Below are 12,963 nucleotides of genomic sequence, written 5' to 3' on the forward strand. Positions count from 1 at the left end.
GGGTACTAGAGAGCAGGGCTACAGTAGAGGCAGGACAGGGTACTAGAGAGCAGGGCTCCAGTAGAGGCAGGACAGGGTACTAGAGAGCAGGGCTACAGTAGAGGCAGGACAGGGTACTAGAGGCAGGGCTCCAGTAGAGGCAGGACAGGATACTGGAGGCAGGGCTCCAGTAGAGGCAGGACAGGGTACTAGAGAGCAGGGCTACAGTTGAGTCAGGACAAGGGTACTAGAGGCAGGGCTCCAGTAGAGGCAGGACAGGGTACTAGAGGCAGGGCTACAGTTGAGTCAGGACAAGGGTACTAGAGGCAGGGCTCCAGTAGAGGCAGAACACAGTGTGCTGCAGATCCCTGAGGTGTTTTCAGGAACAATCTGTTTACATCAGCCCTTGACAACAACCTCAACATGCAGCACACTGTTATGGAGGGGAAAGATAAGAGAGGAGAGAGAAGAGGGACCTCTGCTCTCTTCTGCTCTCCTCTGCTCTCTTCTCCTCTTTCTTTTTGCGTCCATGGCGATCAGATTCCACAGGCGTTTCCCAGGAAGACAGACTCGTTGCTGTGGCAACAAGCACATATTGTTCCGGAAAGTTCCATAAGGTCAGCCGTCACCTGAAACTGTGACAACCAAAAAGAGGGCAGTGTTTCCATGCATAATGCCCTGACAACCATCACAGATAGACAGCGCTGTATTGCCATGTAGTCGTCACAGCAATGCCATCCCAAATCATGTCCAACATAAACTGTTCAATAAGGGATGAAGATGTTCTGGTATTACGGTCTGTCTCTGATCCAGGGACTGTTCTGGATCTCCTATGGGAGGAGATGGTGGAGAGAGATAGAGGGAGAGATAGAGGGAGGGAGAGAGAGAGGGAGGGAAGGAGAGTGAGGGAGAGAGAGAAGGAGATAGAGGGAGAGAAAGAGTGAGGGAGAGAAGGAGGGAGGTTATTTAGACCTGATGTGCACTAAAAGCTTGATGGCGCCAGTCTCTGGAACACAGTGTGCCTGACAGACTGAGATGAAGCCATGTTAGGTCAGGAGGTTCTCTGAGGGAGAGGGGGGAGGAGAGGGGGGAGGAGAGGGGGGAGGAGAGGAGAGGGAAAGAGGGAGAGAGGGGAAATACTCTTCTATAGCTCATCAGCTAGACTGTTATCTACCTCTCCTCCCCTCCTGAAGTTCAGTGTGTGTGTGTGTATGCATGTGTTCTGATAAATATGATTTTGCCACTGTTGACAGAGTGAGAGAGATGGATGGGGGGAGAGAGGAGAGGCTCAGTGTCCCTGGTAGGTAAGGAACAGGTCTGGTTACCAAGGAACAGGTTTGGTAACTAAGGAACAAGGTTTGTAAGTAGCAGCGGTGTTACTGGGAATCTCAGCGAGAGTACCCAGAAGGCTTTGGGGTTCATCGAGAGTGCAGGGCTCAAATCTGGGTCGAGGGGGGGTAAACATTTCTCTCTCCCTCCCTGTCCTCCCTCTTTCTCTCTCTCTCTCTCTCTCCCCCTCCCTGTCCTCTCTCCCTCTCTCTCCCCCCCTCTCTGCCATTTCAGGACTCTCCTTTCTTACATAATCACTGTTCTGACCAGGCCTGCTGGTACTGCCTGGCTGACTAGATGCTTGTGTGCATGTGTGTGTAGGTCTTCTATGGTGTGTGTGTGTGTGTGTGTGTGGGCAGCAGCAGGGATGGTGGGTGGTTCACACCATTCATGCCTACAGATCAGATCAAACGCACCTGTCGCAATGGCAGCCTCACTGCTTAATCAACTCAGCCAGGAACTGAGTCTTGGCTGGAGACACACGCACACACGCACATACACACACACACATGCACATACACACACACACATGCACAGAAACACGCAGACAGACACACACACATCCACACAAACACACACACTGAGACTGTGCCATTTATGATATAACTGTATCAAGCTGTTGATTCATTCAGACAGTGAGTCCATTCAGACAGATCTCAGTGATGAACAGCCCCTGTTCCCTGACCCAGAGAAGACAGGAGAGGGGGAGGAGAGGGGGAGGAGAGGGGGAGGAGAGGGGGAGGAGAGGGGGACACAGATGAAATGTATCTCCTCATGACCTCAGCTGAACTGTTTCTATATCTCTCACACACACACATGCGGCAGTGGTTGTTGTTCAGCTGTACCATCCGCCTCTCTGATGTGGTCATCCCCCTTTCTCCTCCGCCTCCCCATTCTCTGTCTGCTGCTGTTTGTGTGTATGTGTGTATCATGCATACATGTGTGTGTGTTGACACCTCTGAAGTTTCTTCACAGAGATGGCAGAGGGACAGGACAGACAGGACAGGACAGACAGGACAGACAGGACAGACAGGACAGACAGGACAGACAGGACAGACAGACAGACAGACAGACAGACAGACAGACAGACAGACAGACAGACAGACAGACAGACAGACAGACAGACCACACAGACAGACAGACAGACAGGACAGACAGACAGACAGACAGACAGACAGACAGACAGACAGACAGACAGACAGACAGACAGACAGACAGACAGGACAGACAGACAGCACCTGTATATGTGTGTGTGTACCTATACTCTGATCTTACACACTTCAAGAATGAGGTACAATAGACTTTGATCTCTCAGGCTTCCTCTCCTCCTAAATCACATGCGGTCTGGTAGTCCTTTCTGGTTTACTGATTAGAAACTGTAAACATTGCAGGGATTGGCTGCAGGTGAAGGGACTACTTCACCTGGCCTCTCTCGCTCATCTCTGCATCAGAGCTGGCTGGAGGCCTGCTTCCTGCAGCTCAGACAATGAGGCCATGTGTGTGTGTGTGTATGTGTGTGTGTATGTGTGTATGTGTATGTGTATGTGTGTGTGTATGTGTGAGATTTGATGCCTGGTCTGAGAGACACAGGACTCTGGTGATGATGGAATCTCTTACAGCATGCTGTGACACGAACACACAGTTCCCAGCTGCTGTGTGTGTGTGTGTGTGTGTGTCAGCTAGGTGTTGATTATGAGGTCTTCAGTCTGTTTCCAGCCTCTAGGCTGCTGAGGTCATCCACTGACACACACAGACACACGCGTAACCTCTTTCTGCAGAAGGAAGATCTACTGTAGCAGCTAATGAGAAACACACACACACACAGACACACACACACACAGGTCCTGTCCAGTGTGTGTGTGATGTCGAGAGAGGCCTCCAGGCTGGTGTGAATGTGCTGACTCACATGGAGAAGCTTTATAATTCAAACACAACAATCTGTCAAGGGTGGTATCAATATGGTTGCTCCTATTTTGAAGACCTTGCATGTTCCTGCGTTCTGAAGCTTGCTGTGACATCATTCTCGTAGAACCTGGGGTACCACAGCGCAGGGCACAGAGGTGTGTGTGTGTGGGGGGGAGGGGAGTTGGTAGTCTTGACAACCTAGACAGATGAGTAGAGGGAGGAGGGAGACTGTTATTATCGGGGGAGAGCAGAGCTAGTCTAGACAGGTTCAGACTGGCTTTACACCTCTCCCTCTCCTCACCTCCTTCTCTTCTCCCTCCTGCTCTCCTCCCTTCCCCCTCTTTCCAGTCCATCTCTTTAGAAGACCTGCTCAAGCACAAGAAACAGCTGAAGACACACACTCACAGATACACACACACACACACAGCTGACTTCATCCCTGAGGAACTCAGCCAGCGTGATTACAGTCAGAAACAGGTTACTGGAACAGGCAGGAACCAGGAGACAGATTCCCTCCCTCCTCCCCCGTTTTCTACTCCTAGGTGGATGAAAGATAGGTTTTTCCCAGGAAAGTGTGTTTGATGAGAACAGGGGGGTGTTCCATCAACGTAGATTAAGGAAAAGCCAGGCTTATTTGGAAAATTCTTGCTTACTTCTGCGACAGTTCTGTTCCATTAAAAAGGCTTATTCTAGTTCTAGCTAAGTAACCAAGGTAACTTATATAAGTTTCATAAACGCATCCAGTCCTGACGGCTCATGGTCTGTGTTTTGTAAGATTACAGCAACACTGTGTAGTCAACAATTGGCACTGCAGCTGTAAAAAAAGAATCCTGGTATAGATTGCCCCCTAGAGGCCTTATTACATACAGAAGAACTATAATTCTGATGATAATAAAAATCAAACATCTAAACAAACCCTTTCTTTCTTCCAATTTTATTGAATCATTTCCTGAATGTTTTTTATTTATTTTTAAAACCAGACATCATAATCAAAACATGGGAGAAATAATCATGACAAAAGCCAACAATGATTGAATAAACTAATCAGAATCTGAATCAGAAATGGATTTAATACTTATGTTTCTTGAACATGAAATTGTCTGCAGGTCTTTTCTCAGCCTCAGTGTTCACGCTCCAAGTCCTTCCTCAGGGAGGAGAGTACAGTACGGGGAAGTTAGAGCGTTTGGTTCATGAGGAGAGGGCTCAGACTTCCTGCTGTGGTTTGTCAACCAATAGTAACTCCCTAAAGTTCCTTTCTGGTTTGCTCCCATTGGTCCTCTCAGGGTCAAAGGTCCTCGTGTCCCTCTGGGTGATTGGCGGTCTCATTTGCTGGCTCCTCCTCTTCCCCCTCTTCAGCTTTTGAGGTAGAAAATTTAAGAATACTTTTAGTCCACATACATACTGCCTCCTATAACCAGGGGTTAGGGTTAGGTTTAGTTTTACTGCCTCCTATAACCAGGGGTTAGGGTTAGTTTTACTGCCTCCTATAACCAGGGGTTAGGGTTAGGTTTAGTTTTACTGCCTCCTATAACCAGGGGTTAGGGTTAGGTTTAGTTTTACTGCCTCCTATAACCAGGGGTTAGGGTTAGTTTTACTGCCTCCTATAACCAGGGGTTAGGGTTAGGGTTAGTTTTACTGCCTCCTATAACCAGGGGTTAGGGTTAGGGTTAGTTTTACTGCCTCCTATAACCAGGGGTTAGGGTTAGGGTTAGTTTTACTGCCTCCTATAACCAGGGTTAGGGTTAGTTTTACTGCCTCCTATAACCAGGGGTTAGGGTTAGTTTTACTGCCTCCTATAACCAGGGGCGGACTGGGGGGAAAAGTGGCCCGAGAGTTACTGTCAGACCGGCCCACTCAGTACACGGCTAGCTAACAGAGAATGGGGTCGCTAGCTAACAGAGAATGGGGTCGCTAGCTAACAGAGAATGGGGTCGCTAGCTAACAGAGAATGGGGTCGCTAGCTAACAGAGAATGGGGTCGCTAGCTAACAGAGAATGGGGTCGCTAGCTACCTGGTTCTGGTGTTTTGACGCAGGCTCCTTCCTGTTCATGGAAGCCCTCTGGGCAGTGGCAGGAGTAGCTCCCCCTGGTGTTCACACACCGCCGCTCCTCTGGACACACGGCCTCCGGCTGGGAACACTCGTCCACGTCTGTTTAGTTAAAGGACAGTGTACAGTTGTATTTAGGTAGAGGATAGTCTCACCTGTACAGGTGTATTTAGGTAGAGGATAGTCTCACCTGTACAGGTGTATTTAGGTAGAGGATAGTCTCACCTGTACAGGTGTATTTAGGTAGAGGATAGTCTCACCTGTACAGTTGTATTTAGGTAGAGGATAGTCTCACCTGTACAGGTGTATTTAGGTAGAGGATAGTCTCACCTGTACAGGTGTATTTAGGTAGAGGATAGTCTCACCTGTACAGGTGTATTTAGGTAGAGGATAGTCTCACCTGTACAGGTGTATTTAGGTAGAGGATAGTCTCACCTGTACAGGTGTATTTAGGTAGAGGATAGTCTCACCTGTACAGGTGCCCTCTGTGTCTTGGTACCCTCTGGCACAAGCCTTGCACTTATCAGGACCCTCTCCTGTACACCCAGAGCATACCTGGTCACAGGCTGGCGCGCACACACACACACACACACACACACACACACACACACACACACAAGTCAAGGTCAAAAGAACAAGCCAGTGTTTAAAAGTAGAGGCAGCTTCAGAAGAGGCAGCTTCAGTAGAGGCAGCTTCAGTAGAGGCAGCTTCAGTAGAGGCAGCTTCAGTCTCACCTCTGCAGGAGTACGATCCGTCTGAGTTCAGGCAGTGCTGCTCTTCCTGGCAGGGGGCGGAGTCTGTAGAACACTCGTCCACATCTGAGAGTCACATGATGTCACAACAGGAACTCAGACCACGAATGCCCAACCAATCATGGAAGAGTCGAAAGCTGCAGTCATTGGCTGGCTCACCAATGCAGGCGCCCTCGTCGTCCTCCTCCCAGCCTGCCTTGCACTCGTCACAGTCGTCGTTGGTCGGGCCAGAGCAGGTCTTACAGGAACCATGACAACCTGGGAGGAACCACATAACCACCATCATCATCTTCATCACCACCATCATCATCATCATCATGAAACTCAACCATATGAACGTCAAGAAGTCCACATCTAAACCATAACCATGTTCCTACCCTACCTGTACACAGAGAGAACCATGTTCCTACCCTACCTGTACACAGAGAGAACCATGTTCCTACCCTACCTGTACACAGAGAGAACCATGTTCCTACCCTACCTGTACACAGAGAGAACCATGTTCCTACCCTACCTGTACACAGAGAGAACCATGTTCCTACCCTACCTGTACACAGAGAGAACCATGTTCCTACCCTACCTGTACACAGAGAGAACCATGTTCCTACCCTACCTGTACACAGAGAGAACCATGTTCCTACCCTACCTGTACACAGAGAGAAGGTGTCGTTGCGAAGCTCTTCGAAGAACCCGTCCACGCAGCCCAGACAGAACTCTCCCTGGTAACCGTGGTTACAGCTGCACTTGCCCTTGCCCCCTCGGGTCCCGTCGCCATCACACGCCCCGTTGCCATGGCAAGGCCTCTCAGAACCACCAACGCACGCTGACGATACAGGATGCAACAGACATGAGGGCCAGAGAAGAAGGGGGGGAGGGAGAGAGAGAGATAGAGGGGGGAGGCAGAGGGACAGAGGGGGGAGAGGCAGAGGGACAGAGGGGGGAGAGGCAGAGGGACAGAGGGGGGAGAGGCAGAGGGACAGAGGGGGGAGAGGCAGAGGGACAGAGGGGGGAGAGGCAGAGGGACAGAGGGGGGAGACGCAGAGGGGCAGAGGCAGAGGGACAGAGGGGGGAGAGGCAGAGGGACAGAGGGGGGAGAGGCAGAGGGACAGACGCAGAGGGACAGAGGGGAGAGAGGCAGAGGGACAGAGGGGGGAGAGGCAGAGGGAGGAGCACCAGTGTAGTTTGATGGTTTGTTTACCGTTGCAGTCGGGACCAAACGTTCCTTTTGGGCAGCAGACTGTGATGGTGTCAACGCAGAACCACTTAAACAGGTCAGGATGCTTGGCTTTCCTGTATCCAGCGACAAGAAATCACACACACACCTTAGATGTGAATAAGTGCTGGATTGAATAATAGGTGGAGGGATGGATGGAGGAAAGAGTGAAAGCTTCACCTCTTGAACCACCAGGTCTCAAAGTGTTCCTCGTGTTGCTCTACCATGTGGTTGCATTCAAAGCTGCTGCTGTCGCACACAGACTCCAGGATTTCCACCAGGCGAATCTCACTGGAGAGAGAAAGAGAGAGAGGGAGAGGTGGAGAGAGAGATGGAAGGTAAAATAATAAAACATGGAGTGAGATCAAAGTCTAAAAGGTGGGTTCTTTGTGACATTTGCACAAGGTCGTCATGACACCGAACAGCAGCACAGGCGATTCTTGACTTCTCTGAATGACCCTTAATGATGCGCATGCCATCACTGGTTGGTGTGTGCGCATGTGCTGAATACCAAACGGTTAGGTTAGGATACGAGTGTGTGGAGAGGGGAGTGTTTGGGAGCCCAACAGGGCCGGTTGAGAGGTATACCTGGTCTCATATTTAGACAACTTCCTCTCCTCCCAGGCCGTGTTACCTCCGCCGAAGTTCTGCTTCGCTGTCCTGTCAAACCCCTGGTCAAACGGGCGGGGAGGAAACCGTAACACATTTCCCGTTACACCACACGTGATGCTACGAGGTTATTATATCTAATGCAGTTAACAAAGTAATACAATGTTCCACGAAGCACTGCGTTTCAGGTTCTCATTCAAAAAGCGTAACTATAGTCACTCTGGTAATGACATACCTACCTTGTTGAAGTTCTCGGTTATCTGTTTACAGGTTGAACAGAGGCTTTTTACATCTTTAGCTACAGTGCATTTTGACAGTAAAATAAAAGTTATGCAAGAAAATAGCCACCCTTTCGAACCGGTGAAAAGCATGTTGGCCAATCTCAATTTGCTAGCTAACAGTAACACTGCCGCAACCGAAGTATCATATCAAGAATAACGCCAGACGTAGCCACCAGCAGACACCCGACTCACTATCCTGTATTTACTTCAGACAACTACCACACAACTGTTGGTGTAAGATTCAGTTTGAAATTATCATTCTGAGTCCACGTTGACAACGCAATGCAGACAAGAGTATGTTCATATTTACATGCCGGTTATTTTTACGACCAAAAAAATAAATATGATTTGGATTTCCGCGTCAGCCTCCGATTACAATTGTGGCCTATTACGATTCGCTATCATGACCTATCACTTATATTAACGACCAATAGTATCCCGCCACGTGCGGGACAAACGTCTTTCTTTCCCCACGTGTAAAAATGAGAGAGCGTAACGAAATAGAGTTTTCCCCCCAAAATAATAATTAATGTATGAATGCATGTACACTTTTGGAACTGTACCCTTATCAAATGACCTAACTTATTTACATTTTCAAATTACCTATACGTCTCTGTTTTTATTTCCGCAATAACCGGAAGTTGTTAGGATTCTGACAGGTCCTGTCATGGCTGAAAAGAGGCATGTTTCTGGCATTCCTTTGCTGTTATTGTTCATTTCTACTATATTCCTGCATTTATTTATTTGCCCATTCACTAAAGTCGAAGAGAGTTTCAACTTACAAGCAGTCCATGATATCCTTTATCACAGATTCGATTTTGAAAAGGTAAGGATATGAAATATCGCTGTAAACAAAGCTAACTTTCTAGGCCGTTTAGATCTGCCACAGAGGCAATGAATGGCACCAACACCCAACTGCAAGTCGACCTAAAGTCCTCAACTCTAAGCGATGTGTTTCTTTTTCTGCTTCTCAGTATGACCACCATGAGTTTCCCGGAGTGGTTCCGAGAACTTTTCTCGGCCCGCTGTTTCTGTCAGCGCTCTGCTCGCCGTTGATTTACGTCCTTTCTCTGCTCGATGCACCGAAGTTCACCACACAATTTATAGGTACAGTTCACATCTGTTACCTACGACGGCTAGTCAGTCGACAGCCAGACTTAGTCCTATTATTATCTGATTATTATGACAGGACAAAATATACACGTTGGAGTGATCCTGGAATGGGGATATAAGTGATATAATGGGGATAAGTCTGAAGTAGCTGTTATCTACTGTACTACAGTCCCAGATATCAGTCGATAATACACACGAAGCCCGTTCTCCATGTCAAGTCTGAGGTTATTGTTGCTAAATATTGAAGATATTGGCGCATTTGCAGTATCCTGTTTTCTACATTTACTATTCATACGTTGCTTTGAATAAAAGCGTCTGCTAAATGAATAACATGCTAAATCTTAACATTGGTTTTTCCCAGTCCGGGGGTGTCTGGGGTTGTGTGTGGTGGGGGCACTATGGCGACTGCAGAGGGAGGTGAGGAAGCAGTTTGGATCCACGGTGGCGGGCCTGTTCTGCCTGATCTGCTGCTCCCAGTTCCACCTCATGTTCTACAGCAGCAGAACGCTCCCCAACGTGTTCGCTCTGCCTCTAGGTAAGACACACAACACACGGCATTAACATGACCAACATACACACATGTTGCATAGTACACTGTTTGCATGGAGACGTAAGTCAAAAGATCTCCGTCTGAATCATTCACTGACTCCACCAGAATCTGGAGAAAGAAGCTTTCTCTCATACAGATCCAGCGATTGATTCATTGCGTTTGATTGATTTATGAATTGACAGAGTGATTAATGGGTGGGATCAATCCAGTAAAGCTGATCTTCCTCTCCTGAACAGTGCTTCTGGCGTTTTCCAGCTGGATGGGTCAGCGTCTGGCCTGGTTCATCGGCCTGTCTGCCGTGGTCATCATCGTGTTCCGCTCTGAGCTCTGCCTCCTCCTGGGGCTCATGCTGATGATGTCACTGCTGAGCAGGAAGCTGGGCTTGGTACAGCTGTTCCTCCTCGCCATACCTGCTGGCCTGCTGTCGCTGGGTGGGCGTTGCCTTGAGACGCACCGTGACGACACGTTGCTACTTAACTGTTGTCACGTCATACTGCTTTAGAGTTTCACCCAGTTCACCTTTCACCTTTGATACACATATAGACCCACATATGGACCCACATATAGATACACTTACTGTGTACACCCAGGAAGAGCTGTGACTCATGGCTAATGTTGTGCTCTCTGTGTATATATATATATATGTGTGTGTGTATATGTGTGTGTGTGTGTGTGTGTGTGTGTGTGGTGTGTGTCCCAGCGGTGAGCGTGGCTGTAGACTCGTTCTTCTGGAGGAGGCTGCTGTGGCCTGAAGGTCAGGTGCTCTGGTACAACACCGTCCTCAACAAGAGCTCCAACTGGGGAATATCCTTCATGTACCTTCCACACACACCAGGTCACACACACACCTGGACACACTCCTCGTCACACACACCTGGACACAACACACCTGATGAACCCTACCCCCCAGTCCTGTGTGACCCTTGACCCTCTTCCCCAGTAAACCTCTCCCTTCCTGTGGTACTTCTACTCTGCGGTGCCTAGGGCACTGGGCAGCTCTGTGCTGCTGCTGCCCCTGGGGCTAAGGGACCGGCGGGCGGGGTTGCTGGCTCTGCCCGCGCTGGGCTTCCTGCTGCTCTACTCCCTGCTGCCCCACAAGGAGCTCCGCTTCATCATCTACAGCTTCCCCCTGCTCAACCTTCTGGCTGCCAGGGGGGGCTCCTACATGTGGGTGCTGCTGCCACCAGACTGGACGAGTGTGTGTGTGGGGGGGGGGGTGTAGGTCGGTGTGTGTCTAAGCGGGTGTAGGTGTGTGTGCGCGTATGGCTGTAGGTGTTTGGGTGTGTGTGGGAGGTGTGTTGCTCTGAGAGAAACATTGTGGTGTCTAAATATGCTGTAAATCAGGAGCTGTCAGGGTCAAATCCCCCCGTGTAATGTGCTGAATAAAGCCATGCTCATGTTCCTCCCTCTGCAGCTTGAACAACTACCACAAGTCATGGGTGTTCAAGCTGGGCTCTGGCGTAGTGGTGGGCCACCTGCTGGTCAACGTGCTGTACTCTGGTGTGTCCCTGTACGCCTCGCGCCACAACTACCCCGGAGGCCACGCCCTGCAGGAGATGCACGCCACGCTGCCCGCTAGCACAGGTGGGGGCGAGGCTCAGGGGTTAGAGCATTACATGCTTGACTTTAGATCATGAGGTTGCAGGTTCAAATCCTTCTTGTGTGTGTTGTTTTTGAGGAAATGTCTGCCAGATTAATACATTGTTACCATGGTAGATAAGCAATACTTTACATAGAGATAGTCTGTAGAAACACAGTACAGTATAAATACATCCTAGAGATATAGACACTGAACACATGATTAGACACAACATGCATACCAATGAACAAACAAGGTTTATTTCTGTTCATAACTATTACAGCTGTTATAGGTCTTATGGTCTACTTCCTTCCCCCCCACCACTGTCTAGATGTTGTGGTCCATGTTGACTCCTACGCAGCCGAGACCGGAATCTCACGCTTCCTGGAACAGAACCCCAACTGGAGGTGAGTGTTCTAGAATGGAACCCCCGAGCCTGGTGTTCTAAAGCTATTGTGTGTCGCATTCAACTCATTCTGAGTGTGCCTTCCTATTTTCCTCTGAGGTATGACAAGAGAGAGGACCTAATGCCAGGCCATCCTGACGTGAGGTCGTACACCCATCTGCTGATGGAGGTGAATAGCACTAAGATGGCCCAGCTCAGACACACTCACAGGGCTGTGTCCTACACCCAGGGCTACAGCAGAACACAGCTCTCCCTCCTCCAGTTCCCTCCTGTCAGCATAATGCTAGAGAACAAAGTCGTCTTAATGGAGAGGATACAGAACCCTGGGAGAACCGGATGATGTGTGAGGATTGTGGGTTTGTAGTTCTTTTTGGGGGGTATTTGTCGTTTTTTGTATGGTGACCAGAAGCGTAGCTGACCTAGTTGGAGGTGGAGTCATGCTTGGGTGTGGATCTTCAAGGTGGTCTCACCTGTTTTATCTCTCCACCTGTCAGTACAACACAAGGAACTAGTCTTACAGGTTCACATGCAGTCCCTGTTCTCACTGTCAGCCATGTGCAAACCAGGACCAAATCTGTGTTTCATGTTCTCCAGCTCAGCGTCTGCAAGCAGCGCTCACTGCTACACACCTGCAGCCCCAGGTGGTTGGATTGTCTTTGTGTTGATAGATGTCAAGAACATCATAATTAAAGGCAAAGTTTCATGATAGCTTGTTTCATGTATTGATTTCATACAGGAGGGATTTGAAGGATTTAACCACTGAGCTGTACTTGTCCTCTGAAGGGGTCTCAAGCAGAGAACAGGAATCGTGTGCTGGTAGTGTGGTTTAACCACACGAAGCCTTCCTGTAGAACTGACCTACACTGTTCTGTTGGTCTGAAACAGACACCTGTCCTCCCCCCTCTCTCTCACACACACACCCTCCCCCTCACACACCCTCCCCGTCACACACACACCCTCCCCCCTCTCTCACACACACACCCTCCCCCTCTCACACACACACACACCCTCTCTCACACACACACCCTCCCACCTCTCTCTCTCACACACACACACACATCCTCCCCTCTCTTTCTCACACACACACACACACACACTTTTCCCCCCTTACCTTCTGGCTGTAGCATACAGCACTTTTTTTTTTAAGACAAAATTAACAAATATACTTTAGGAAAACCTTTATTTACAAATGACCACAAG

At 49.1% G+C, this 12,963-nt stretch overlaps 2 protein-coding genes across 2 annotated transcripts; one reads left to right on the forward strand and one right to left on the reverse strand.

Moving 5' to 3' along the window:
* Positions 1 to 4,138: 4,138 nt before the first annotated feature.
* Positions 4,139 to 8,499, reverse strand: creld2 (cysteine-rich with EGF-like domains 2). The gene is made up of 10 exons (XM_047017007.1): positions 8,074 to 8,499; positions 7,814 to 7,896; positions 7,406 to 7,516; positions 7,211 to 7,302; positions 6,659 to 6,835; positions 6,172 to 6,270; positions 5,995 to 6,078; positions 5,731 to 5,826; positions 5,225 to 5,362; positions 4,139 to 4,569 (listed from the first exon to the last, which is right to left on the reverse strand). Exons 1-10 carry the CDS (start codon positions 8,203 to 8,205, stop codon positions 4,499 to 4,501), a joined length of 1,083 nt encoding a protein of 360 aa, XP_046872963.1. The 5' UTR covers positions 8,206 to 8,499; the 3' UTR covers positions 4,139 to 4,498.
* Positions 8,500 to 8,752: 253 nt separating this feature from the next.
* alg12 (ALG12 alpha-1,6-mannosyltransferase) lies at positions 8,753 to 12,465 on the forward strand. The gene is made up of 9 exons (XM_047017006.1): positions 8,753 to 8,941; positions 9,090 to 9,222; positions 9,590 to 9,763; positions 10,015 to 10,209; positions 10,479 to 10,582; positions 10,722 to 10,945; positions 11,193 to 11,362; positions 11,689 to 11,764; positions 11,863 to 12,465. The coding sequence occupies exons 1-9, from the start codon at positions 8,783 to 8,785 to the stop codon at positions 12,101 to 12,103; spliced, it is 1,476 nt and encodes a 491-aa protein (XP_046872962.1). The 5' UTR covers positions 8,753 to 8,782; the 3' UTR covers positions 12,104 to 12,465.
* The last annotated feature ends 498 nt before the right edge of the window (positions 12,466 to 12,963 follow it).

This window comes from Hypomesus transpacificus, unplaced genomic scaffold (assembly GCF_021917145.1).
Source record: "Hypomesus transpacificus isolate Combined female unplaced genomic scaffold, fHypTra1 scaffold_451, whole genome shotgun sequence".
NCBI lineage: Eukaryota > Metazoa > Chordata > Actinopteri > Osmeriformes > Osmeridae > Hypomesus > Hypomesus transpacificus.

Bases quoted from the DNA above. Each gene is read 5' to 3' on its own strand.
- creld2 (XM_047017007.1), bottom strand. From the start codon at position 8,205: ATGCTTTTCACCGGTTCGAAAGGGTGGCTATTTTCTTGCATAACTTTT. The intron at 7,517-7,813 runs GTATACCTCTCA...TTCTCTCTCCAG, and splicing joins TTGTCTAAATATGAGACCAG to TGAGATTCGCCTGGTGGAAA. The intron at 6,271-6,658 runs GTAGGGTAGGAA...GGTTCCTCCCAG, and splicing joins CACCTTCTCTCTGTGTACAG to GTTGTCATGGTTCCTGTAAG.
- alg12 (XM_047017006.1), top strand. From the start codon at position 8,783: ATGGCTGAAAAGAGGCATGTTTCTGGCATTCCTTTGCTGTTATTGTTC. The intron at 11,363-11,688 runs GTGGGGGCGAGG...ACCACTGTCTAG, and splicing joins CACGCTGCCCGCTAGCACAG to ATGTTGTGGTCCATGTTGAC. The intron at 11,765-11,862 runs GTGAGTGTTCTA...TTTTCCTCTGAG, and splicing joins GAACAGAACCCCAACTGGAG to GTATGACAAGAGAGAGGACC.